Raw genomic sequence first — 26,676 nt, 5'->3', positions numbered from 1 at the left:
ATTTAGATGGTAAAACCACGTTACAGGGTCTTTCAACTTATAAACAATAGAAAGAAACTTTCTCCAGCAGAAACACAATTTAAGCTACTTCCAGCAAGTACACATATGCAAATAAAAAAAAACAAATTAAAAGACTATAACCACCTTTTTTTCTTACTCACAATTCTAAATAGATAAGAGACTGTAGCAGGGAGATTGGCAGAAACCTGGTTGCACTTCTAGTCCCATCCAGGACCCAGAGAGAACAAAGCCAGACCTAAAAACCCACACAAAGGCTTCCCTCCACACGAGATTTGAAAGTATCTTGTCTCCTGATTGGTCCTCTGGTCAGGTGTTGCAGGTCACTGTTTGTTAACCCTTTACAGGTGAAAGAGACATTAACCCTTAGCTATCTGTTTATGACAGCTATGTATTGTAAATACAGTTTTTGAAAGCTGGATTTTCTACTTTGGTACAATAGTGTTTACAAAACTTTTTTTAAAAGTTGGTTTCTTTAATCTATTTCACCCTTTGCCTCACCACCCCTCATGACTTGAAGTGAAACAGTAAAGTTCTTCTTCGAGTGGTTGTTCATGTCCGTGCGCGCTGCGTGCACGCCAGCCGGAAGATTTTCCCCTAGCAGCGTCCGTAAGGTCTGCCCTGGCACCCCCTGGAGTGGTGCCACTACGGCACCCTATAAAGGGGCCCGCTGACCCTCCACCCCCTCAGTTCCTTCTTACCACCGGTGACGGCTAGCTGGAACTTCTCTTGCACATAGCAAGTTAGCAGTGTCCTATCCTTGTGTATAGTCCATGTATATAATTACGTTATAGATAGTTTACTTAGGTCATTGTATATAGTTCTTGGTAGTTGGGGGGTCCCCCCCTAGTTTCGTTGCCCGCTGGGGCATGCCTGGGTCCCCCGGGTTTAAACTCTGCAAGGACTGTGGGAAATTCCTGCCCAAGTGTGACCCGCACTCTGCTTGTTTGAGGTGCCTCGGAGAGAGCCACCCAAAGGACCTGTGCTCTATCTGCAGAGGCTTCTGCCCAAGAACTCTCAAAGACAGAGCTCAAAGACTTAGTCCTCCTGATGGAGGCTGCCCTGCGGCAACCTTCGGATACGGAACCGGCCGAGGCGGTGCCCAGCATGTCTTCCTCGGTGCGGAGTGCCCTGGCACCGGCATCAGGACTTAGGGCCCAGCCTAAGTCGTCTAAAACCCGGTACCGGACGGAGTTGGGTTATAGGAAGTCAGCCTCAGTGCAGCACCGCTCACCGTCGCCGGTGCCCGCTAAGAGAAAGCCAGTGAGGGAACGATCACCCCACCAGGACTCAAGGCCGACGCCGTCCGCGAGTGCAAGCGGACAGGCTGGGCTACAGCCCTCGGCTGCTCCATCGAGTCCCACACCGCAAAGAGGGCGGTCGAGTCCGAACCGGCCTAGATCCCCGGACCTCAGCGGAGACTTGTACCTCCCTTCGACACCGGAGGCATTCGAGGCGGCCTCAGACTTGATGGGACTCCCAGCGCCGGCCTCCTCGCACCGTAGGGAGTTGCCTACCACGGCATGTCCCCCAGTACAATCAAGGGGCAAGCCGGCCATGCTGTCGCCTCCCTCCCCGCACCGCGCTGATCAGGCAGCACCGGACCAGATAAGAGGCTCCCCACCACCTCAGCACTGCTCTCCAATGGCACTGGGTGCTGCTCCCCCCAGGTCCTCGTACTCAGAGACTTCAGACTCAGAGGCAGACTCCTACCGCTCCAGCCGGTCGTGGAGCAGGAGATTGGTTTCGGGGGCGAGCCACCAGCGTTACCCACAATGGCAGCAGCAATGGCATCTGCCCTCGCAGTGGCCGTTTTGGACCCCCTGGGCCTACCGCCAGGCGTATGGTCCTCAATCAAGTTCGGCCTTGGTCTCCTCGGCATCGGTGGCCCCGGCGCAGCTGCCTCCTCCACCGGCACTGTTGCTGGGCAGGGGTGTGCCATATCCAAGTTCAGCACCCCCTAGCCGGGCAGCGGCACCAGCAGCGGCTACAGTTCGGGCTCAGCAGGCACCACCCGATACGCCAAGCCGCTCACTGGTGGCCCCGGTACCGATCGTGGTGCCACATTTAGAATCGGAATCAGCCCTGCAACCACAGTACCGTGTGCCGCAGGACCCCGAAGGACTGCACGCACCGGAGGAAGGGCTGATCCATGTAATTTCCTCATCTTCCTTCCCAGACAAAACAGTCTTGGGCACAGCTGCAGCACCAGCCCTGGAGGACACCCAAATCCTCCAGTATCAGAGGGGTAGCCGTGTTAGTCTGGATCTGTAAAAGCAGCAAAGAATCCTGTGGCACCTTATAGACTAACAGACGTTTTGGAGCATGAGCTTTCGTGGGTGAATACCCACTTCTTCAGATGCATGTGGTGGAAATATCCAGGGGCAGGTATATATATGCTAGCAAGCAAGCTAGAGATAACGAGGTCAGTTCAATCAGGGAGGATGAGGCCCTGTTCTAGTAGTTGAGGTGTGAAAACCAAGAGAGGAGAAACTGGTTCTGTAGTTGGCAAGCCATTCACAGTCTTTGTTCAATCCTGAGCTGATGGTGTCAAATTTGCAGATGAACTGAAGCTCAGCAGTTTCTCTTTGAAGTCTGGTCCTGAAGTTTTTTTGCTGCAGGATGGCCACCTTAAGGTCTGCTATAGTGCGGCCAGGGAGGTTGAAGTGCTCTCCTACAGGTTTTTGTATATTGCCATTCCTAATGTCTGATTTGTGTCCATTTATCCTTTTCCGTAGAGACTGTCCAGTTTGGCCGATGTACATAGCAGAGGGGCATTGCTGGCATATGATGGCGTATATTACATTGGTGGATGTGCAGGTGAATGAACCAGTGATGGTGTGGCTGATCTGGTCTGAGTAGAGAGTCCATATATCCAGACAGTCCTTCAGTGAGAGTGCCAATGCCCGAGATGATGGGGCGTCCAGGATCCTACCCAAGATCCACAAACCCGGAAATCCTGGACGCCCCATCATCTCGGGCATTGGCACTCTCACTGAAGGACTGTCTGGATATATGGACTCTCTACTCAGACCCTATGCCACCAGCACTCCCAGCTATCTCCGTGACACCACCGATTTCCTGAGGAAACTACAATGCATTGGTCACCTCCCAGAAAACACCATCCTAGCCACCATGGATGTAGAGGCTCTCTACACAAACATCCCACACACAGATGGAATACAAGCTGTCAGGAACACTATCCCTGATGATGCCACAGCACAACTGGCTGCTGAGCTCTGTGCCTTTATACTTACACACAACTATTTCAAATTTGATGACAATATATATCTCCAGATCAGTGGCACTGCTATGGGCACCCGCATGGCCCCACAATATGCCAATATCTTTATGGCCGACCTGGAACAACGCTTCCTCAGCTCTCGTCCACTCACGCCCCCTTCTCTACCTACGCTACATTGATGACATCTTCATCATCTGGACCCATGGGAAGGAGACTCTGGAAAAATTCCACCATGATTTCAACAGCTTCCACCCCACCATCAACCTCAGCCTGGACCAATCTACACGGGAGGTCCACTTTCTTGACACCATGGTGCAAATAAGTGATGGCCACATTAACACCACCCTATATCGAAAACCTACCGACTGCTATGCCTACCTTCATGCCTCCAGCTTCCATCCCGGACACATCACACGATCCATTGTCTACAGCCAAGCACTGAGGTACAACCGCATCTGCTCTAATGCCTCAGACAGAGATCAATACCTACAAAATCTCCACCAAGCATTCTCAAAACTACAATACCCGCACGAGGAAATAAGGAAACAGATCAACAGAGCCAGACGTGTACCCAGAAGCCTCCTACTGCAAGACAAACCCAAGAAAGAAACCAACAGGACTCCACTGGCCATCACATACAGCCCCCAGCTAAAACCCCTCCAACACATCATCAAGGATCTACAACCCATCCTGGACAATGATCCCACACTTTCACAGGCCTTGGGTGGGTCCTTGCCCACAGACAACCTGCCAGCCTGAAACATATTCTCACCAGTAACTGCACACCGCACCATAATAACTCTAGCTCAGGAACCAATCCATGCAACAAACCTCGATGCCAACTCTGCCCACATATCTACACCAGCGACACCATCACAGGACCTAACCAGATCAGCCACACCATCACTGGTTCATTCACCTGCACATCCACCAATGTAATATACACCATCATATGCCAGCAATGCCCCTCTGCTATGTACGTCGGCCAAACTGGACAGTCTCTACGGAAAAGGATAAATGGACACAAATCAGACATTAGGAATAGCAATATACAAAAACCTGTAGGAGAGCACTTCAACCTCCCTGGCCACACTATAGCAGACCTTAAGGTGGCCATCCTGCAGCAAAAAAACTTCAGGACCAGACTTCAAAGAGAAACTGCTGAGCTTCAGTTCATCTGCAAATTTGACACCATCAGCTCAGGATTGAACAAAGACTGTGAATGGCTTGCCAACTACAGAACCAGTTTCTCCTCTCTTGGTTTTCACACCTCAACTACTAGAACAGGGCCTCATCCTCCCTGATTGAACTGACCTCGTTATCTCTAGCTTGCTTGCTAGCATATATATACCTGCCCCTGGATATTTCCACCACATGCATCTGAAGAAGTGGGTATTCACCCACGAAAGCTCATGCTCCAAAACGTCTGTTAGTCTATAAGGTGCCACAGGATTCTCCAAATCCTCCAACAACTACTCCGGCGAGCAGCTCAGAGCCTCGCAATCCAAGCTGAGGAAATCGAGGTGGACGCAGACCCTGTAGTAGACATCCTGGCTCCCTCAGGGCCATCCAGGGTGGCTCTCCCGCTGATAAAGACCATAGCAGATACAGCTCACACCTTATGGCAAACACCAGCCTCGCTGGCCCCTACTGCCAAGAGAACGGAGTGGCGCTATTTCGTCCCCTCTAAAGGACACGAACACTTGTACACCCACCCCTCCGCGGACTCCCTGGTGGTGGATGCGGCCAACCAACGGGAGCATCAAGGATTTCAGGGGTCAACGCCAAAGAGCAGGGACGCTAAAAGACTCGACCTCTTTGGCAGAAAAGTGTACTCCACGGCAGGCCTACAACTCCGCATTGCCAACCAACAGGCAATTGTAAGCCGATATGGTCATAACGCGTGTTCAGCCATGTCGAAGTTTACGGAGCTCATTCCCCAAGACTCGAGGAGTTTTCGGCCCTGGTGGAGGAGGGGAAGCTGATCTGCGGACTCAGCCTCGTGCACCCTGGCCATGGGCCTGGTCATGCGGCGGGGAGCCTGGCTCCAGGCCTCGGGCCTGCCCTATGAGGTCCAGCAGACCATTCAAGACCTCCCCTTCGAGGGGCAGATGTTGTTCTCAGAAAATACGGACAAGCGTCTGCATAGCCTCAAGGACTCACAGGCTATGCTTCGCTCGCTGGGCTTGCATACCTCTGCGACCCAGCGCAGGCAGTTTAGGCCGCAAACGGCCCCACACCCCTACCAGCCTCAGACTCACCAGGAACTGGGGCGCAGGCGGGGCAGAAATGGCAGGAGGCATCACCAACGCCACCCCTCCAGCCAGGCGTCCGGTCAATCGAGACCACCATCGGGGCCTAGACCCTCTATTTGATGGTACGGTCAAGGGCGACCTACCTATCGAGACTCTGGATCCTTCTACCCCTACCTTTGGGTCACGTCTGTCCTCCTTCTACCGTGCCTGGTCTTGAATCACGTCGGACAGCTGGGTGTTCTGCATAGTAGAGAGGGGATATTCTATCCAGTTCTCCTCCCTCCCGCCCCACCAGCCCCCCACCCCGTCCCTCTTCAGGACCCATCTCATGAGCAACCTCTAAGTAAAGAAGTGAAGTCCCTCATGGAGGCAGGGGCGGTGGAGGAAGTCCCTCGGGAGCTCAGGGGCAAAGGCTTCTACTCCCAGTATTTCCTAATACCGAAGGCAAAAGGGGGCCTGAGACCCATCCTAGACTTGCGGCGGCTGAACAAGTTTGTACGAAAACTCAAGTTACGCATGGTCTCCCTGTCCTCAATTATTCCCTCCCTGGACCCAGGAGATTGGTATGCCGCCCTCCACTTAAAGGACGCTTATTTCCACATTGCCATAATTCCCCGACACTGTCGGTACCTCAGGTTTGTCGTGGCCGAAGCCCATCTGCAGTTCGCGGTGCTTCTGTTCGGCCTGTCAGCTGCTCCAAGGGTCTTCACGAAGTGCATGGCAGTCGTGGCGGCCTTCCTGCACAGGCGGGGCATCCAGGTATTCCCCTACCTGGACGACTGGCTCATAAAGGGCCGCTCCAAGGAGCAGGTTGAGACCCAGGTGTTGTTCATCAGGCGGACCTTTCTCGATCTCGGCCTCCTCTTGAACGAAGCCAAGTCCGCCCTGTCTCTGATGCAACGAATAGAGTTCATAGGAGAAGTTCTAGACTCCACCCACGTCAGAGCGTACCTGCCGGAATCCAGGTTCCGTGCAATTTCCAAGCTCATCCTCGGACTGCACCGCGCCTCGATTACCATGGCACGAGTCTGCCTCCGGCTGTTGGGTCACATGGCGGTATGCACCTCTGTGGTAAACCATGCCAGACTCCGACTTCGCCCGCTACAGTCCTGGTTAGTGACAGTATATCGCCCGGCCAGGGACCCCTTGGACTCAGTGGTGTCCATTTCCCACTTGGTGCTAAGCTCGCTGCGGTGGTGGCTCAACCCACAGAAAGTGTGCATGGGTGTCCCCTTCGCTGCCCCTCAACCCTCCCTCTCCCTGGTAACGGATGCGTCGGATTGGGGTTGGGGAGTACACGTGGGACACCTCAGGATGCAGGGCTTGTGGTCGTCGAAGGGCCTCAAGTTGCATATCAGTGTCAGGGAGCTGGGAGCGGTTCGCCTGGCTTGTTTGACCTTCCGGTCCCACCTGGCCAGCAGATGTGTTTCAGTCCTCTTGGACAACACGGCAGTCTTTTATAGCAACAAACGGGGGTGCACGCTCCTCTCCCCTGTGCAGGGAAGTCCTCGCGTTGTGAGATTTCTGCATCCACAATGCGACCCACCTGACAGTGTTCTACCTTCCGGGGGAGCAGAACGATTTGGCGGACACCCTCAGCCACTCGTTCCGGCGTCACGAGTGGTCGCTCCGATGGGACATGGTACACTCAATTTTCCAGCTCTGGGGCTTTCCCCAGTTAGATCTGTTCGCCTCGAGGGAAAAACAGAAAGTGCCGACGGTTCTGCTCCCTCCTGGGCATCAGTCAGGGGTCTCTGTCAGACGCCTTCCTGCAGTCTTGAGGGGTCGGTCTGCTCTGTGCCTTTCCTCCGATCCCCCGATACATAGGGTGATTCTGAAGATTCGCAGGGACCATGCACGGGTAATCCTGATAGCTCCGGTGTGGCCGCGCCAACATTGGTACACGTCACTCCTGCACGTGTCCGTTCAGGCGCCCCGACGCTGTCCCTGCTCCCGGAGCTGATCACGCAGGACCGGGGCTTCCTCCGCCACCCGAACCTGGAGTCCCTTCACCTCACAGGGTGGATGCTCCATGGCTGTACTCAGTGGAGATGCAGTGCTCCCAGCAGGTCAGACAAGTGCTGCTTGGTAGTAGGAAACCGTCAGCTAGGGCCACCTACCTGGCCAAATGGAAGCGCTTCTGCATATGGTCGGGTCAGCGAGGTCACAATCCACTAGGGGTCCCAATCCCCATTGTCCTAGACTATTTGCTCCACCTCAGACAACTGGGCCTATCCCTCTCCTCGATTCATGTTCACTTGGCGGCCATCTCGGCTTTCCATCTGGGAGAAGGGGGTACCTCGGGGTTTGCGAACCTGCTGGTCAGGCGTTTCCTCAAAGGTATGGACAGGCTATTTCCGCATGTTCGTCAGCCGGCCCCTGTTTGGGACTGAATCTGGTCCTCTCCGCCCTCTCAGGACCTCCCTTTGAGCCTCTGGCTTTGTTCTCCCTGTTGTACTTGTGGTATAAGACCACCTTCCTGGTGGCGATTACCATGGCCAGTAGGGTGTCGGAGCTCAGGGCGTTAACATCCAAGCCCCCGTATACTGTCTTCTGTAAGGACAAGGTCCAACTTAGACCTCACTCGGCTTTCCTACCCAAGGTCGTCTCTCAGTTCCACATGGAGAAAAATATCTTGACCTGTTTTATCCCAAACCACACTCTTCCAATGAGGAGTGGAGGTTACATTCCCTGGATGTCCGCAGGGCCTTGGCTTTTTACATTGAGCGTACAAAGCCGTTCAGACGCTCAACTCAGCTCTTCATCGCAGTGGCGGATAGGATGAAGGGACTCCCGGTCTCCGCTCAGCGAATCTCTTCATGGATTGTGACTTGCATCTGAGAATGCTATCGTATAGCTAAGACCCCTGTCCCTCCGATCACGGCCCACTCCACTAGGGCGCAGGCCTCCTCTGCGGCGTTCCTGGCTCAGATCCAGACTCAGGAGATTTGTAGAGCAGCCACATGGTCCTCCAGCCACACGTTCTCGTCACACTACGCCATCACGCACCAGGCTAGGGATGATTCAGCCTTCGGTCGTGCAGTACTCCAGTCAGCAGTGATCTCCGACCCCGCCACCTAAGGTTAGGCTTGTGAGTCACCTACTTTGAATGGACATGAACAATCACTCGAAGAAGAAAAACGGTTACCCACCTTTTAGTAATTGTTGTTCTTCAAGATGTGTTGTTCATGTCCATTCCAATACTCACCCTCCTGCCCCTCTGTTGGATTGCCGGCAAGAAGGAACTGAGGGGATGGAGGGTCGGCGGGCCCCTTTATAGGGCACCGTAGTGGCGCCACTCCAGGGGGTGCCAGGGCCGACCCTACGGAGGCTGCTAAGGGAAAATCTTCCAGCTGGCGTGCACGCGGCACGCGCACACCTACTTTGAATAGACATGAACAACACATCTCGAAGAACAACAGTTACTAAAAGGTGGGTAACCGTTTTTTACGGGGTGGAGCATGGGGAGGAAAATTGCTGATGTCCATCTTTTGCAAGGAGAAAGGGCCGTGAGAGACACACACACACACACACACACACACACACGCTTTACCACCAATGCTACCACAATCCACCTCAAGCACCTACCTCAGCTTTCACACTCAGGCGCTCCCCACATCCCTCCTACTGTTCCCACCCCATATGCACCCACAGTTAACCCCCACCTTCGCATAAGGGCTCTCAATCTCCCTGCTACTGCCAATCCCCCCACTGTCACCTCCCTCCCTTCTACTCCCCTCCCCAAAGCCAACCCCCACCTTCAACCCAGACTCTCCCCTCCCTCCCTCTGCCTTCTCCACACCAACTCCTACCTTAACACCTTGCTTCTCCTACCCCGCCCCCACACAGAGTCACCACCAGCTCCCACGTCACACTCAGCCTCACCCCACAATGCACCTTCCCCCCAAACAGTGCTGCACCCCCTCCCTGGAGTGGAGGGAGAAGTTTCTGGGCATTCCCACTGGCAGGGGGCGTGGCAGCCAACCCCACTGTCATCACCCCCCACTCCTCCTCTAAGGGTCACAGACAACCAGCCTCCCCTGTGCCGGCCCAGTGGCAGCCAAAAGGACAGGCAAACACACATACACCCAGCGCGAAGCTGCAGGGTCCAGATGGTTCCCAGGAGCCTGCGCCAGGGATCAGGGTCTCCTGGGGGCTGCATACTAGGAGTCATAGCGTTGCTGCCACTCCAGGAGAACAAGGCTGCTGAGGTGGGGGGAGCCAAGCCAGGTGCCCCCTGGCTCCCGTGCCCCATCAGGGAACAGGTGCAAGCCAGCTCACAGCAGGCGCAGGGCATGCTGGGATTTGTAGTGCAAATGGCGATACAGGTCCAAGGGCCCAGGCCTAATGCCCTGGTGTGCAAGCTACAATTCCCACCCCACCCCACCCCACATTGCTGGGCTATGGCCAGGGCTGGATTAACCCTGTGTGGGCAGCATGTAGTTGTTATGGGCCCCTTCCAAGTGTGGGCATAATGCCACTGGCGCCATTGTAGACGCCGTACTGAGCACAACAATAGTTCTTCACTTTAAGCCACTCATCATTATTTCTATCATTGCTGGAGGTATGGCAAGAAAGGAACCTTGATTTACAAACAATCTGTGATGGTAGAAATAAAAATATGGAACCATTTGACCAAATTTCCAAATATGGGGACGATCCCATGTAGTGTGATGGGTCGGGTGATGTGTCACAGATATTTAGACTAATGAGAGAGATAGGAACTGGAATTGATTAGAAAAGGGCCTAACATTAATCTGTTAATAATGCAGAAATGATAATGATTTAACAAATGTTTTAAATGAGAGGAAACATGGCAGGACTGTCTCCATCAGTAGTAATGATAATTCAGTAACGACAGTGCAACAGAGTCCTTGGGAGTAGCCTCTGACAAGTAAGTTTTGTTCAGGGAAATCATATCATCTCATTTAAAATCGAGCTTCTGATTCTGCTTCTGGGCAGACATCAAAAACACGTGTGGCTGCTGCAGGAGAAAGTAGTTTAAATGTATTTTAAAATAGAATTGGGGCTGTGCATCCCATTAAAAAAAATACACGGTGGCAACACATGCCCCTCTCTTGGGTGTCTTTGGGGGTTTGGTTGCCTGCAAATGTTAGTGTGTTTGAGTCCGTGCCAAGGTATGAATTCTAGCTAGCTCTCTGCACTTCACTTGATGGGAAAAGGAAATTCCTCTCATAGCTGTGGAGCCCTCAGGTACTGTTTTAAAAAGTTCATTCTCTTACAAGTGCCATGAGTTGATTCTTCTTGAAAACCAATCGCTCTGAGAGTTGCTGTAAAAAAGACAGATCTAAAGTGTCGCATGCCGTAGGAAGCTTAGGTAAAAACAGGCTTCTGTCTGTGGTGATTGCCACAGTGCTGCCACCCTCAGTAAAATAACCTTGTGAATTTGTGTATGCAATTTGAAGCCAGTTAGAGTAATCTTATACTAGAAAGGGAGAATTATAACAGTCTTGTTGGGAGGGTGCTATGCGTGAGCCACAGATGGAATAAATATTATGTGCCTGCTTGTAAGTCTGATACAAGCATTAAAAAGATCTTTGTTTTTATTCACCTAGCTGCTCTGGCTGAGATTTCTGAAATGGTGGCTCAGCTCCATGGTAGTATGATAAAGATGGAGAACTTCCAGAAGCTGCATGAACTCAAGAAAGATTTGATAGGCATTGATAATCTGGCAGTCCCAGGAAGGGTAAGTGACGGAGTTTTACTCAAGAGCAAGATCTCTGGCTCTGAAATTGTCAGCCAAATAGCTTTGGAACACGAGGTCTAGTTTAGAAGTCTGTTGGGTTTTTTTAAAATCATAGTTTATAAAATTTCTCTGTCCCATCCCCTTGGCCAGGTAAGCTATGCTTAAATCATGTTAGCCTGGGCCGTTTTCACACTGCTTTAATGTGGCCATGCTATCAGTTCGTAGCAGTGTAGATAGGGCTACTGGAGTTTTGCCAAGCTAACCCTAATCATCACAGTGTGCCCTTTCTGCCTAGCACTGGCCCTGTCTCCTTCACCAAAGACTGTAAATCAAATGTAAATACAATAGTGTCAGAGCAAACTATTGATTGTAAAAGGAGAGGGAAACAATCCTCTTGTCTCTTCTGCTTTTTGGGGGGGGCTTTATTTTATATACAGTTTTGGATTGTTATAGGAAATTTCGCGCATCACATGGAACAGAGGCAGTAATATTAAAATTAGGGTCCTACCAAATTCACGGCCATGAAAAAAGCATCACAGACCATGAAATCTGATTGCCCCCATGAAATCTGGCTATTATAGGGAAGACCAGCTTTCCCAGAGTTTGGCAGCCAGAGAGCAGTGGCTGCTGGCTGGGAGCCCAGCTCTGAAGGAAGTGGCAACACTAGCAGCAGCACACAAGTCAAGTGGCATTGTTGGGGGACTTGGGGGGGTCATCATTTTGGGGGTTGACAGGGCTGGCCTTACAGATGGGGGAGTGGGCGACCACCCAGGACCCTGTGGTCAGGGGGTGCCATGGTCACACACATATCCCATAGCCTACTCAAGGTTCCTTTAACTCACAAGCCCCAGGCTCCTGCTGCTAGTCCTGGAGGGGCTAGGGAAGAACAGGACTTCCTCTTCCTCTGCATGAGCCACTCCAAGGCCAAGTCAGACCCATCTCCGGAAACCTTCCCCGGCTGCAGGAAGCTCCATGGCTGCTGGCTGGGAGTCCAGCTTTGAAGGTAGCGCTGCTGCTGGGGTGACTCTGCCTTCAGAGCTGGGTGTCTGGCCAGCAGCTTCCCTCTGGCTGCCCAACTCTGAAGGCAGCAACACCGAAGTAAGGATGGCAAAACTGCGATCCTCCTACAATAGCCTGATGAGCCCTCACCCCACCATGGAACTGTTGTGCTTACAAAAAGCACACGAGATCTTTTTATAGGGGAGAAGATAGCACGCCACATTTATTGAGAATACAGCAGTTAGCATATACTTTTCAGTCTCTCTCTCACACACACACTCACCATGCACACCGTCCCGCCAGTTGATGTTTATGGTTTCCAGTCCAGAGTCTGGATCAATCTAGTGGGCCAGCCAGATTGGTCGTAGAGGCGAGCCGGGCTCTGTTTGTCGCGATCCGATGCTCCTGGAGTTGTGGCAAGATGAACCCAAAGTTCCATGGCAAAGCATCCTGTTCTTACAGTCCCTTTTCTCTGTTGAAATCTATGGATTTTGCTGTGTCATTTATGACCAGTTACTCCTTAATTGGTGTTATCTTTTAATGTTAACACTCCAAAGCACCTCCAGGGTCATTCTGTCCTGCTTTTGATTTAATCAATTATCTTGTCTTTAGGGGTGCCCACCTCCACCACAGGGTTGTCAATCTGCCCTTCCTCAATTATGGATGTGCATTGATGGTTCTCTGGTGTTAAGTCTCTTCACTCCTCCTTCCTTGACCATCTGACTTTAACAATGGCCTTCACACTGTATCTTTTCTTGATGCATACACTCCTCATTCACACAAACAGTCTTTTACAGATACCTTCAAAGGTATACAAACAGCAGTGTTTTATGTTGAGCAAAAAAGACATTGTAAATTAAACCTTACTAAATCTTGTGACCAAAACAGTTCACATTGGGGCCCAGGGCCTTCAGCTTGCCTCTAACCTTATTAACATAGACACAGTACAAGATCCTGTCTCTTACTAACTAAACCTTAAAACAAAGAAATGTATATTTAACTAAAGAGCCTAATTTGTAATGCATATAGGAAACAAGACCCCATAGTAAACATTGTAACTTATCCTAAAACAGAGGGTAACCATAATCAGCTGTAAGGATTGTTCTGGTCTGTCCCCGCCTTAATTAACATCAGTACAGACACTGGCAGTCTGTCAGATGTGTTCGGTCTATCAGTGTCCCAGAGGGTCATTCCTTTCTGCTATTCGAAAAGAGTGGCTGCCAGGATGATCAAATCATACATTAATACATTTAATACATACTATATTATTATACCGTCAATCATTATAACTTCTAATGCAAATATAAAATCCTACTCCTACACAACCTCATTTTGGGTTGGGACCCTCAGCCTTACAATGCCATGATGTTTATGATTTTTAAAATCCGATGACCATGAGGGATTATAAGTAAGGCTATGTTTTAGTCATGGGTATTTTTCGTAAAAGTCATGGACAGTAAACAAAAATTCATGGCCAGTGACCTGTCCATGACTTGTACTGTATATCCCCGACTAAAACTTGAGTGCTCATTGGGGGAGGCGAGGGCCCAGGGGTACCACAAGTGCTTTTGAATGGGGAAAGCCATGACATATGGGCCGAGGCAGTGTGCGGAGCCACCTGGCTGCACCTCCGCCTAGGTGCCAGATATACTGGCCACTTCCAGCTTCCCTCTCCCCACCCCCTATTCCCCCGAAGTAAGAGCTGCCCCAGAGCTCTCACCCCTCCCACATCCCAATCCCCTGCTTCATCCTTGAGCCCCCTCCCACACCTGCTGGGGGACTGGGAACATGGTAACCTGAGACTGCTCCAGCATCAGCCAGTGCAGCTGGCCCAGGGGTTGCCCGAGCTGCTCACGTGGCCCCCGGGCCAGCCGATGCAGAAGTCACGGAGGTCCCAGAAATTCATGGAATCTGTGACTTCTGTGATCTTTGTGGCAGACATGCAGCCTTAACTATGTTTGTGCTGGAGGAACTCATCTCTTCCATATTAACAAGCACTGAAACAAGGAATCAGTATATCACTTTAGCCTTAGGGACAGTTATCTGTGTAGTCTACATATAACAGGATAGATAATTTCTGAGTCCTTGTTTTATACAAGCTTTTCTAAATAAAGCGATGTTACAAAAGCATGGGAATTTCTCTCCTTTATTTCTGTTTAATTCTCTTTCTCTCTGTTTTTTACTGGCTCTAGTCTATTCAGATTCTTTTGTCCATCACTGTGATTTCTGAGCTTAGTTAACATGTCTGTCTTTGCCTGCCTGTTTGTGTCTGTCTATGGTATCTATGTACTGTACACACAATTAAGAGTTTCATCTTGTCTCTGTTGAAGGGTGAATCCTCCCCCATTCGTTCCTTTTATACTGCATCACTAAAAAGGTCATTTTTGATAGTTGTCATCTGCCAGGCCATTTTTCTTCCACACTCATTACTGAGGGAAAGCTTGCACAAAGGGATGTTTTACATTTTGTGTCCTAAATGTAAGGCACATGGCATCCTGGCAGTACGGAATCCCGCAGCTAAACACCCTCCACCCAGACAGTCCTATCGCTAGCAGACACATCAGCAGGTGTAATGTCTCTGATGTGTCTGCTGCTGAGGTGGGGTGCTGAAGAAAGGTTGCTCTAAGCTAGCTAGGTTCTAGCCATTTAATTCTTTAAAGATTAAGACGAGGACTTCGAGGTGCACTTGGTCGGAGAGCCAGTGTAGAGCACTGGTGTGCTGTGCTCTTCCTGGTCTTTCTTACCTTCACGATGGATTACTGCATGTTTAAGCAGCTGACGTGTCTGTAAGGCTTTCCTAGTCCACGTTAGATGATGTGTTGCCAAAGTCTGCCATGGCAACAATGAAAGCCTGGATCACTGTAGGTGGGTCCTCACTTTGGGTCTATTTTCATCTCCCTTTTCTTGTTTATTCCTTTACTGCTCCTTATCTGATTTTTTTATTCCCCCTTCCTTTCATTGTCTGCCCCTGCTAATCTCTGGTGTAATTACCATCATTTGCTTCTTCCTTTCAGTGCTTTGACCCCCTGCTGCTCTGCTCTGACTCTCTCCTGTCTCCCAACATATTTCACTTCATGTGCAGCCTGACTACTAACTGAAATTGACAAAGTGTCAATTTCACTTTTTGCTGCCCCAGTCCATCCAAGGACAGAGAAAAGAGAACAAGACGGATGGAGTACAGTGTACTTAAATGCTATCTTGTTCCAGTATGGGGTGAAACCATAAAGCAGACAGGGAGGAGATTCTTTGCATGCCAAGTCAGAGAGCTTACTTTGTTTGCCACCTTCAGCTATGTGTTCAGGTGGTTGCTGCCTCTCCATCTTTCACTCTCTTAGCCCATGTGATAAACTCCCAGGCTGGGGCTCAGGGTATGTCTACACTGCCAATGTTACAGCGCGGCCGTGGCAGCGGTGTGACATGGGTAGTAATAGATAGGCTTTATTTCCAGGGGAGAGCTCTCCTGGTGATGATTTAAAAAAAAACAAACCCAAAACCCTCACCCCAAATGAGGTGTGGTAGCTTTATAGCACGGCTCCCAGCAATAAAGTGCTGTCTATACGACACTTTTCAGCACTAAAACTTTTGTCACTCGGGGATGTTTTTTCACACCCCTGAATGACTAAAGTTTTAGCGCTGAAAGTGGCAGTGTAGACACAGCCTCAGTCTTTGCACTAGAAAGCTAACGCTGAAGAACATTATTACCACCTGTGGCTGTGTGCTGTTGCCTGTGGGATGGTTGTATTGTACTTCTCATTCACCCGATTTACGGATCACAGTTCCTAGTCTGGCGGTGGCAAAGCACACATTAGAGATAATGGCTCCAATTCTAGGCTGTGTCTGAGGCTATGTCTACACTACGGGATTATTCTGATTTTACAGAAACCGTTTTTTTAAACAGATTGTATAAAGTTGAGTGCACGCGGCCACACTAAGCACATTAATTCGGCGATGTGCGTCCATGTACCCGAGGCTAGCGTCGATTTCCTGAGCGTTGCACTGTGGGTAGCTTCCCATAGTTCCCGCAGTCTCTCCCACCCATTGGAATGCTGGGTTGAGATCCCAGTGCCTGATGGGGCAAAAAACATTGTCGTGGGTGGTTCTGGGTACAGTGTCACTCCCTCCCTCCGTGAACGCAGCAGCAGCCAACCGTTTCGCGCCTTTTTTCCTGAGTGAACTGTGCAGACGCCATTCCATGGCAAGCATGGACCCTGCTGAGCTCAAGACAGCAATCACAGACATTTTAAACACCTGGCGCATTCTCGTGCAGTCAATGCTGAACTGGGACCTGCAAAGCCAGGCGAGGAGGTGGTGGCTACGGCAGAGCGGCGACGAGAGTGATGAGGACATGGACACAGAATTCTGTCAAACTGCGGGCCTCTGCGCTTTGGAGATCCTGCTGGTAATGGGGCAGGTTCTACCTATTGAACGCCAATTTTGGGCCCGGGAAACAAGCACAGACTGGTGGGACCACATAGTGTTGCAGTTGTGGGACGATTCCCAGTGGCTGCGAAACTTTCGCATGCGTAAGGCACTTTCATGGAACTTTGTGACTTTCTTTCCCCTGCCCTGAAGCGCCAGAATACCAAGATGAGAGCAGCCCTCACAGTTGAGAAGCGAGTGGCAATAGCCCTCTGGAAAGTTGCAACACCAGACAGCTACCGGTCAGTCAGGAATCAGTTTGGAGTGGGAAAATCTACTGTGGGGGCTGCTGTGATGCAAGTAGCCAAAGCAATCATTAAGCTGCTGCTACGAAAGGTTGTGACTCTGGGAAATGTGCAGGTCATAGTGAATGGCTTTGCTGCAATGGGATTCCCTAACTCGGGGGGTGGGGGGGATAGATGAAACCCATATCCCTATCTTGGCACCGGAGCACCAGGGCACCCACTACATAAACCGCAAGGGGTACTTTTCCATGGTGCTGCAAGCACTGGTGGATCACAAGGGACGTTTCACCAACATCCACGTGGGATGGCCGGGAAGGGTTCATGACGCTCACGTCTTCAGGAACACTACTCTGTTTAAACGGCTACAGCAAGGGAATTACTTCCCAGACCAGAAGATAACAGTTGGGGATGTTGAAATGCCTGTAGTTATCCTTGGGGACCCAGCCTACCCCTTGATGCCATGGCTCATGAAGCCATACACAGGCAGCCTGGACAGTAGTCAGGAGCTGTTCAACTACAGGCTGAGCAAGTGCAGAATGGTGGTAGAATGTGCATTTGGCCATTTAAAGGCGCGCTGGTGCACATTACAGACTCGCTCAGACCTCAGCCAAACCAATGTCCCCTTTGTTATTGCTGCTTGCTGTGTGCTCCACAATCTTTGTGAGAGTAAGGGGGAGACCTTTATGGCGGGGTGGGAGGCTGAGGCAAATCATCTGGCCGCTGATTATGCACTGCCAGACACCAGGGCGATTAGAAGAGCACACCAGGAAGCAGTGCACATTAGAGAAACTTTGAAAACCATTTTCATCACTGGCCAGGGTACAGTGTGACTGTTGTGTTTGTTTGTTTGAAACCCGCCCCCCCTTGATTGACTCATTCCCTGTAAGCCACCCTCCCTTTGATCACAGCTTGCTTTCTAAGGAAATAAAGACACTCTCATTTAAAAATCATGTATTCTTTATTACTTGATTATAAAAAGAGGGAGAGAACTGACAAAGTAGCCTGGGTGGGGTTTGGGAGGAGGATAGTAGGGAAGGAAAAGGCCACTGAAAAAATTTCATAATAATGAGAGCCTTTTTGTTGGGCTGTCCATTGGGGTGGAGTGGGCGGGTGCACAGAGCCTACCCCCATGAGTTCTTACTTGTCTGGCAGGTGAGGAGGCTAAGGAACATGGTGAGGGGGAAGGATGGTTATATAGAGGCTGCAGTGGCACGCTGTGATCCTGTTGCCGTTCCTGAAGCTCCGCCTACGCCGGAGCATGTCAGTTTGATCACGCAGCAGCCCCAGAGATGCATCCCGCCACCGCTGATCTTCCTGCCGCCTTCTCTCATCTCGAGCGTCTCTCCTGTCCTCACATTGGTCCCTCCTGTCCTCACAGTCACTGGCATCTTTCCTGTACTTTGATACCACGTCCTTCTACTCATTCAGATGAGCTCTTTCATTGCGGGTCACTTCCATGATTTCCGAAAACATTTCTTCTCGCATCTTTTTTTTCCGCCGCCTTATCTGAGGTAGCCTTCGGGACGGAGTAGAGAGGCTTGAAAAATTTGCAGCTGCATGAGGGAGGGAAAAAAAGGAGAGAAGTATTTAAGAAGATACATTTTAGAGAACAATGGTCATACTCTTTCACGGTGAACAACACTATTCACCTTACATAGCACATGTGTTTTCACTACAAGGTCGCATTTTGCATCTTAATATTGAGTGCCTGCGGCTTTGGTGTTACAGATCGCAGCCGCAGGCCCGGGCAGCAGAGTTCGGCTTGCATGCGGCCATGATAAGCCATTGTGTTTCGTCTTCTGCAGCCTTCATCTATCCAGCGCCCTCCTTTCCCAAATAGCAAGCAAAGCCCATTGAGTGCTGCTTCTTTCCTGTTAACGTGCAGCAGCAGAAACCACCTCGTGGCTGGTATCATGGAAGATCACTGCTAAACACCCCCCTTTCCCCCACCCCCACCGCATGACTGGTAGCAGGGAAGATCCCTGCTAGCCAAACGCGGAAAAGCTCAGCACTAATCGCCCTCCCCCCTTCCCCCTGCTTGGCTACCTGCAGGGAAGGATTTCTTTTAAGCCACAGGCAAACAGCCCAGTAGGAATGGCCATCTCTGTCCTCTTACTTAAATTCCTGAATTTCAACCAGGTTACCATGAACGATATCACTCTCCTGAGGATAACACAGCGAGATAAAGAATGGATGTTGCTTGAATGCCAGCAATCACCGGGACCATACACAGCTAGGCTTTGTCATGCAGTGATACCAGATTACTTGCTACATGCATGGCGTGGTCAAGTATCCTACCATAGAGGACGGAATAAAGCAGCGCTGCCCAGAAACCTTCTGCAAAGGCTTTTGGAGGACCTTCAGGAGAGCTTCATGGAGATGTCCCTGGAGGATTTCCGCTCCATCCCCAGACATGTTAACAGACTTTTCCAGTAACTGTACTGGCTGTGAATGCATCCCAAGTCCTCAGGGCAAATTAATCATTAAAAAACGCTTGCTTTTATACCATGTCTTATATTTACAGGGTACACTCATCAGAGGTCCTTTCCATGGCTTCATTGTCTGGGATAGTTGCTTGGGAGGGCTGGGAGGGTAATTCCGTCAGGATGAGAAAAAGCTCTTGACTGTTGGGGAGAACGGAGTGCTGTGTGCTCTCTACAAACTTGTCCTCCTTTTCCTCCGCATCTTCCCCGTCCGCAGAATCCTCAGCCATGGCTGAGATTACCACCCCTACCTCGGAATCCACGGGCGGGTGGGGTAGTGATTGCGGACCCCCCTAGAATTGCATGCAGCTCAGCGAAGAAGCGGCATGTTTTTGGCCCTGCCCCGGACCTTCTGTTTGCTTCTTTGGTTTTCTGGTAGGCTTGTCTGAGCTCGTTAACTTTCACATGGCACTGTACTGAGTCCCTGGTGTGGCCTCTCACCATCATGGCCTTGAAATTTTTTCAAATGTTTTTTCATTTTGTCTTTTGGAACGGAGTTCTGTTAGCACAGAATCCTCTCCCCATACAACGATCAGATCCAGTACCTCCCGTGCAGTCCATGCTGGAGCTCTCTTTCGATTCTCAGGAGACTGCATTGTTACCTGTGCTGATGAGCTCTGCGTGGTCACCTGTGCTGGTGAGCTCTCCACACTGGGCGAACAGGAAATGAAATTCAAAAGTTTGCGAGGCTTTTCCTGTCTACCTGGCCAGTGCATCCGACTCCAGATTGCTGTCCAGAGCGGTCACAGTGGTGCACTGTGGGATAGCTCCCAGAGGCTAATACCGTCGAATTGCGGCCACACTAACCCTAATCCGACATGGCAATACCTATTTGAGCGCTACTCCCCTCGTCGGGGCGGAGTACAGAAATTGGTTTAAAGAGCCCTTTATATCGATATAAAGGGCTCTGTTGTGTGGACGGGTGCAGGGTTAAATCGGTTTCACACTGCTAAATTCAGTATAAACGCGTAGTGTAGACGAGGCCTGAGTAGCCTGCAGGGAAGGGGGACAAAGGTGGCTTTATCCTCAGGCCATTCTGTCACAGTGCCTATTGTCAAGTAAAACATTCTCAGGACTGTTCTACTTTTAGATTGTTCTTTTGGGGCAGGAACTGTCTCTTCTTAGTGATTGTACAGCACCAACCGCAATGGTGCCTAGACAGGTTGTGGCCGTTAGGCAGCATCACAATATAAATGTTTAATAATAATAATTAATCATATTCTGTTCTGGCTGCCAAAAGTCCCCACGATACACAGCAACTCTGTGTAAACTAGAATGTTCCCCTGGGGAGGGGAATCTTCCATGAGCTGGTTTATTGATGCTTTACAGACTATCCTGCTGCTTTTTGTATCCTTTGCTTGTACAGTGCACAAAAGTGTCATGGGTATTGGCTTCTGAAAGTCCATCCAGAACTTCCTGGAACAGGCTAGAGAGAGTGACTGGAAATTAAAGCTTTGATTTGCTTTATGTGGTAAAGGGAATTATTTCATAGTTCAAAACAGCAAATGATGCAACTCACTATAATCCCAGAAAACCTGGCTCTCTGATAGTTCAGTTCCACTGAGAGAGAGCTCTCTCTTCCTGAGCTTACACGCTTTAAAATAGTCTGAGCTAAGTGAATGTTCTGTTTTGCATGACATGAGTTGCACAGTTTGTCGAGGAGAATTCATGTTGCCAGACAAATCTCCCTCTTCTCCCATTGTTGTAATGGATTCTTTGAGATGATTTTGTGCTTACAGCAAGAGCCAAGTCAGCTATACACCACATTAAGCATTATATTTGAAGGAGGAGGGTGGCCAGATGCTGATGAATAAACACAGACCTTTTTATTTTAATCAGCTGTTTGATTTGTAATAATCTATTAACTCAAAACTGATGGAAGAAGGAGGTGTCTGGAGCAATCAATGTCAGGTAGAGAAGATTCCCCTTTAGATGATTATAATCTGTGAAGTGGAATAAAACTGTATGAGGTGATTGAGTGCCTTAAAAATGTTTGAAAGTGGAAGGGCAACTCTGAATAGGAAGACTACCTTGTAAATAAGATTTTAATGTAAGTATTTGAAGTGTTTGTGAAAACAGCCTTAATAACTATCTGAACAAGTCAATGCCATGACACTAAGTACTTACAGACTTTCGACAAGATATTTAACAAGGGATATTTGACATGCTTGTTTTATGTCTGTTTTCCTACAGGAGTTCATTAGACTGGGCAGTCTTAGTAAATTGTCTGGAAAGGGTTTACAGCAGCGGATGTTCTTCCTGGTAAGTGACAAGAACAGTTTGTATTGAACATAATGAAGTACAACTGTATTTAAAAAAAAAGTGAAGTGAAGCAAATGTGCCATGGCACAATGAGGAATGCTTTCTTGTCCCACTGTTTAAGAGGTGTGATGGCAGAGGGTGGCAGACCTCTTGAGTGCACTGGATATTACAGGACATTCTGCATTTTGTTAAATCAGGCTGAGGGAGACAGACCCACTGATATTACTGTAGTCCAGGGCAAAAATGCATTGAGCTGGGAAGCCACTGGACCGTGAGTTCAAATGTCACCTCTACTGACTTCTGTTTATATTTTCTTGCACTTCACAGCCCTTTAAAGGTTGGAGTCTGAGGCTTTGATCAGTAAAGGCCCTCCCATTGTATAAATAAGTAAAGAGGTTACACAAGGTCACCTCAGGCAGAGTTGGTAATAAGTCTCTAGTATGGCAGACCCAGGTGTTGTCCACTCATCCACATTGCCTTTCAGATTGGATGTCCCAAATAAATGTGTTTTAGCTATCCTGTTGTTAGACAATGCACCTCACTCCCCCTCCAGAGCCTGGATAGAACCCAGGAGCCCTTATCTCCAATATTCTACTCATGTCTAGCAAATATTAGCAAAGTGTGTGTAAGACTCGCTCTAGTGGCCGATCCACCTGTAGGGATAGCAATTATTCCTGTAGCTAAGTGGCAGAGATGTGTGTGAGGATGGGGAGTGTTTAAAAGTCCAGGGTTCAGTGTCAGGGATCTTTATGGTTGAATATGATAAAATTTGATTTTTCAGTTTTCTTTTTAAAAAACTGGTAAATGAGAAAACATTCTTTTAAACAAATTTTATAGTTACAATCTGTCAATTATATTTTGGCATGCAACAAAATACAAGTGGTCATTTGTCACACATTTTGACGTGGTGTCCCACATGGGCAGTCTTTAAGATTAGGAGATATGGTGGACAGGCTGTTCCTGAATATCCAGAATAATGGCCAGGCACAGGAACGAACAAACACTATTTCTAACCTCAGTGCATTGGCTCATTAGCATTCTGAGGGCTGAAATCCGAAAGTGCACTGGGTCACCAGGAGACCCGATAAGAGAACTACAAGTAAGCGAGGAACTGGGCAAAGTTTCTTGGCACCAGTTGCAGAAGGAGATCATGTGGAGAATGGGGATGATCCTGGGAGTATTGTGTGGAACCTGATATTTTCATTTAGATGATAGTCACTCAGATATTAGGACCCTCATACAAACATCATTCCAGTACTTGACTCTCTGCCCATCGTTACTGTTTGACCTTTGCTTTATAGTTTAACATACTACTGTTAATCTAAATCATGTTCCTTCTTGCTTTTTAGTTTAATGATGTTTTGTTGTACACAAGTAGAGGCCTGACAGCATCAAATCAATTTAAAGTCCATGGACAGCTCCCACTGTATGGCATGACAGTAAGTACAGCACTACCATGAGAATTCAGTGGCTTGAGGCTTTAATGGTATATGCAGCATGTCACTTGTTTGACTCCTACCCCAAGGTCGGGGAGACTGTTACCTCCATCTGGTGGCTGTTTTGTGGTTTATTTGAAATGTGTTGGTTGTCTCCATCAAGTTCCCAGTGGGTGCACCACAAAAGCCATCATCATAGCAGCCTCAGCAGAGGCAAATCGGGGCCTGAATGGCCATCTCAGCCCTAGCGATGCTCTCCAGTTTAAGGTTGAGGTGCATTGGCAGCAAGTGATGCAGCTGCTTTTGTGTCTCTACTATTTAGCAGAGTGATGAGTTGCTGCAGTGTGGCCATAAAGAGACTGTCACTACAAACTGAGTAGGAGACAAGGTTGATGCACCCACTTGGCTAGTAGCCTAAGATAAAGGGTCAGGTACTTTCCTTTATTGCAAGAGATGCAGAAATGCACCTTAACAGCACTGGACTTTGAGGCTGCATGATGCCTCCTGGAGCTCTCCAGCATGCAAGAGGTGTGGCTAGTAGTCACTCTTTAGGGCTCATCCTATGTGTCCTTCAGCCTTTAATGCTCCTAGATTAGCACAGTCCCTGATGGGCACAAAGGACTGTGCTTGTGCTCAACTCTTGCTTGTGTCCTCCATTTCTTATGCCTTTTCCCGTCCAGCAGCCTCACACCCCCACACTGGGACAAAGCACAGGTTAGCCATTAATGTGTTGTCAGTAGCATCTCGTTGTTTTATATTGGGAAGCTGGCAGAAAAATCCTGAACAACATACTGTAGTAGTTGTTCTTCTTTTCATCCCCACTTTGTTTAGTGTGCTCTATGTAAAGGTACGTGAGGCCTATGGACAGAACTCTCAACTGTTATTGTCTTTGAGAATTATTATTTTTTTAATTTCTTCCTCCTCTTTGGGGTTGTATTAATTCCTTAATTCTGGAAGTCTGTATTTACTGATCCTAAGACAAAGCATGATTGCCACTGTGGCTGGAATTTGCTTAGTATTGCTATTACGTTCCAAGTTTTGTCTAGTATTTTCAGGAATCCAGGCAGGCACTGATGTGTTCATCTGGCAGAGCCCTGTTCATACACAGTGTATGTTCTTCAGAGATTCCAGGCTTGCATGTGTCAAAGAATTACCTCTTCTTATCTTGTGTGTGTCTGTCAGTGTTCTGACTGAAAGAAGGAAAATGACTGTACTTCAGTAAACAAAACAGCCTTAAGTAATTACTGCTCTAAAGCTGACTGAGTGGGAGAAATAAAGAGTCAATCCTATGGTGATCTTTTCCTTGCCACCCACTACACTTCATTTTTCTCATTGCCTAGCCCTATAGGATTACTTATAAGCTGCTTTTTTATTTTTTTCTCCATTTCCATTTTTTTGAATCTCTGCTGTATTTTCCGGTCTCTCCCCTCCAATCCATAAAACGTATGCTTCCTACAGTCTGTGGCTAATGCAATCTTACAATGTATGAACCTTTGTCTCCTAGATAGAGGAAAGTGAAGAGGAATGGGGGGTTCCTCACTGTCTTACACTACGAGGTCAACATCAGTCCATCATTGTTGCTGCAAGGTAATTCATTGGAAATGCATCTCCACAAGCCTTTCACACAGTTGTGCAGGAAGCACAGAGAAGATGGATAGAATCTTATTTTAATTTGCTCTTAAAATCATTCTGCACAAAGTGCTTTCTGCTGTATGAGTAATAGGCTTGCTAAAAATCTGAGTAAAACAGAAGCATAAATTAGACTATTGTGTGGCAACTCTGATTGTTTTATCCAATCCAAACTTCTTAGAATCAGAAGAAACAGCCTAGTCAGACAACTGTAGGCATGCGAAAGTAGATTGGGTACCAAACTCAAATTGTGATTAGCTTTTAAAGTGCCTCTCAGCCTGGCTTAAAGCGAATGAAACCTGGATCTCTGTTCTTAGTACCCGTGCTGAAATGGACAAGTGGACTGAGGACATACAGATGGCGATAGATCTGGCAGAGAAAAGCAGTGGTCCCACCCCTGAATTACTGGCTAGTAGTCCACCTGACAATAGTAAGTAGTGTGTGAACAGGAGCTTTTTACCCAATAGTCACTAAAATTCAATGATAATAGAAAAGAAAACAACCTTTGAAATACAGTGCTGCTGTATCACATTATCTCAGCGTTATGAAATCTGCTGGCTGAGGGTGAAGTCAGGCTACTACCTTAGGATTAGGTTCAGATTCCAGTTTAATGCTTTTTACTGAAGTTACCACTATTTCTGTTCCTTTTGTTTTAATTCAAATGTATAGCAGTGAAATTTAGCTGAAATAAGATAAGTGACTGTAAAACTGTTCTTGAGCATCATGACGTCAGGACATGTTATACAGCAGTGCCGGTCTTAGGGAAGTTCTGTTTCACAACATTAATACAAACAGAATTAGAGACCAAGTAAAATACCTTAGAGAGTGTTGGATGTGTTAGCCTTTTAAACTAAGTTGCCCTTTTAAAGCCTGTTATTTATAGAAGACTGTTGACTAAAATCTGTTCAGAGAATTGTGAAAATATAAACCTCTTAGCTGCATTGGACCTTCATGTTTTTAATAATTTTTCCAATCATGTATGTTGCAAGAAAGATGCTTTTTCCTGAATTTCATAGAGTCTCCTGATGAAACTACTGTAGACCAGGAATCAGAGGACGATCTCAGTGCATCCCGCACCTCACTTGAACGTCAGTCCCCACACCGTGGCAACACTACGGTGCACGTCTGCTGGCACAGAAATACCAGCGTTTCAATGATCGACTTTAGTATTGCTGTGGAGGTATCTGCCTCAGAACAATCTGAACTGCAGCTCCAGAGAATGTCTCTTCAGTGACTATTTCTTTTTACTCTAGACATTGGCTGCCACTCATTAAATTCAACACCCCTTTATTTGCTTTTTGGAGTTTCAACACAACTACACTAGTGATCCCCCTCCCTCAGTCAGATAACAATAGTTTGGCCAAAATGTAAACTTGAATGATTTATTTAGCAATCTTTTAAAATCAATTTGATTCTACTTTCACAAAAATAACCTGCATTTTAAATGCTAACTTGACGTTGAAAGTCTAAACTTTCAGATCACACCAAAGAAAACTCCCTTTGAATATTTGTGTTTGCTAATACCTATTGATGACTTAGTAGTGCTGAAAGGACATTGTCTCTGGCCTCTGCAGCCTTGTTTCTTGGTTTTCTATACTAACTTACTTTCTTTACTTTAGCCATCTTTCTCTAGGACCTTAATGTGCTCATGGCTTATTTTTCTCTGCCTTCTTTTTTATTTGCACTTTCCACATTACAGAAAAAACAATGTGATTTTTATTTTGATCACAGCTAAACCAATTTCATACAAAACGTTAGGAGTCATGGGAATACTAACTAGAAAGGCCTCAGGTCTTAGAAATATTACACTTAATTACTTTTGTAGAATGGCTGAAATATAAATAAGTCCTTTTTTGAGTTTTAAATGTATTTTAAGAAGTTCATGAGTAATTGAAAGGGGATGTAAGAAATTTTGCTTATGGGTCTCGCTTAGGTGTTCCCTCGTAACTCACTCCAAAACAGAGCAGAGAATATAAGCT

The 26,676-nt window shown here is 48.3% G+C and overlaps 1 protein-coding gene across 4 annotated transcripts in view; it reads left to right on the top strand.

Annotated features, from left to right (window-relative positions):
• Positions 1–26,676, top strand: part of FARP1 (FERM, ARH/RhoGEF and pleckstrin domain protein 1) — a 356,237-nt gene that overhangs the window by 314,089 nt on the left and 15,472 nt on the right. For 3 of the 4 annotated variants that reach the window (XM_050947801.1, XM_050947782.1, XM_050947792.1), the window contains exons 19-24: positions 11,094–11,224; positions 21,564–21,632; positions 22,982–23,071; positions 24,573–24,655; positions 25,015–25,127; positions 25,714–25,877. In XM_050947801.1, the coding sequence (XP_050803758.1) occupies positions 11,094–11,224; positions 21,564–21,632; positions 22,982–23,071; positions 24,573–24,655; positions 25,015–25,127; positions 25,714–25,877 (650 nt within the window). The remainder of the gene's footprint in view (positions 1–11,093; positions 11,225–21,563; positions 21,633–22,981; positions 23,072–24,572; positions 24,656–25,014; positions 25,128–25,713; positions 25,878–26,676) is intronic. The other variant, XM_050947809.1, reaches the window with a different exon arrangement.

Source organism: Gopherus flavomarginatus, chromosome 1 (assembly GCF_025201925.1).
Source record: "Gopherus flavomarginatus isolate rGopFla2 chromosome 1, rGopFla2.mat.asm, whole genome shotgun sequence".
NCBI classification, from domain to species: Eukaryota; Metazoa; Chordata; order Testudines; family Testudinidae; genus Gopherus; species Gopherus flavomarginatus.
Note: the sequence above shows the minus strand (reverse complement) of the source record. Positions and strands in the feature narration are given on the sequence as shown.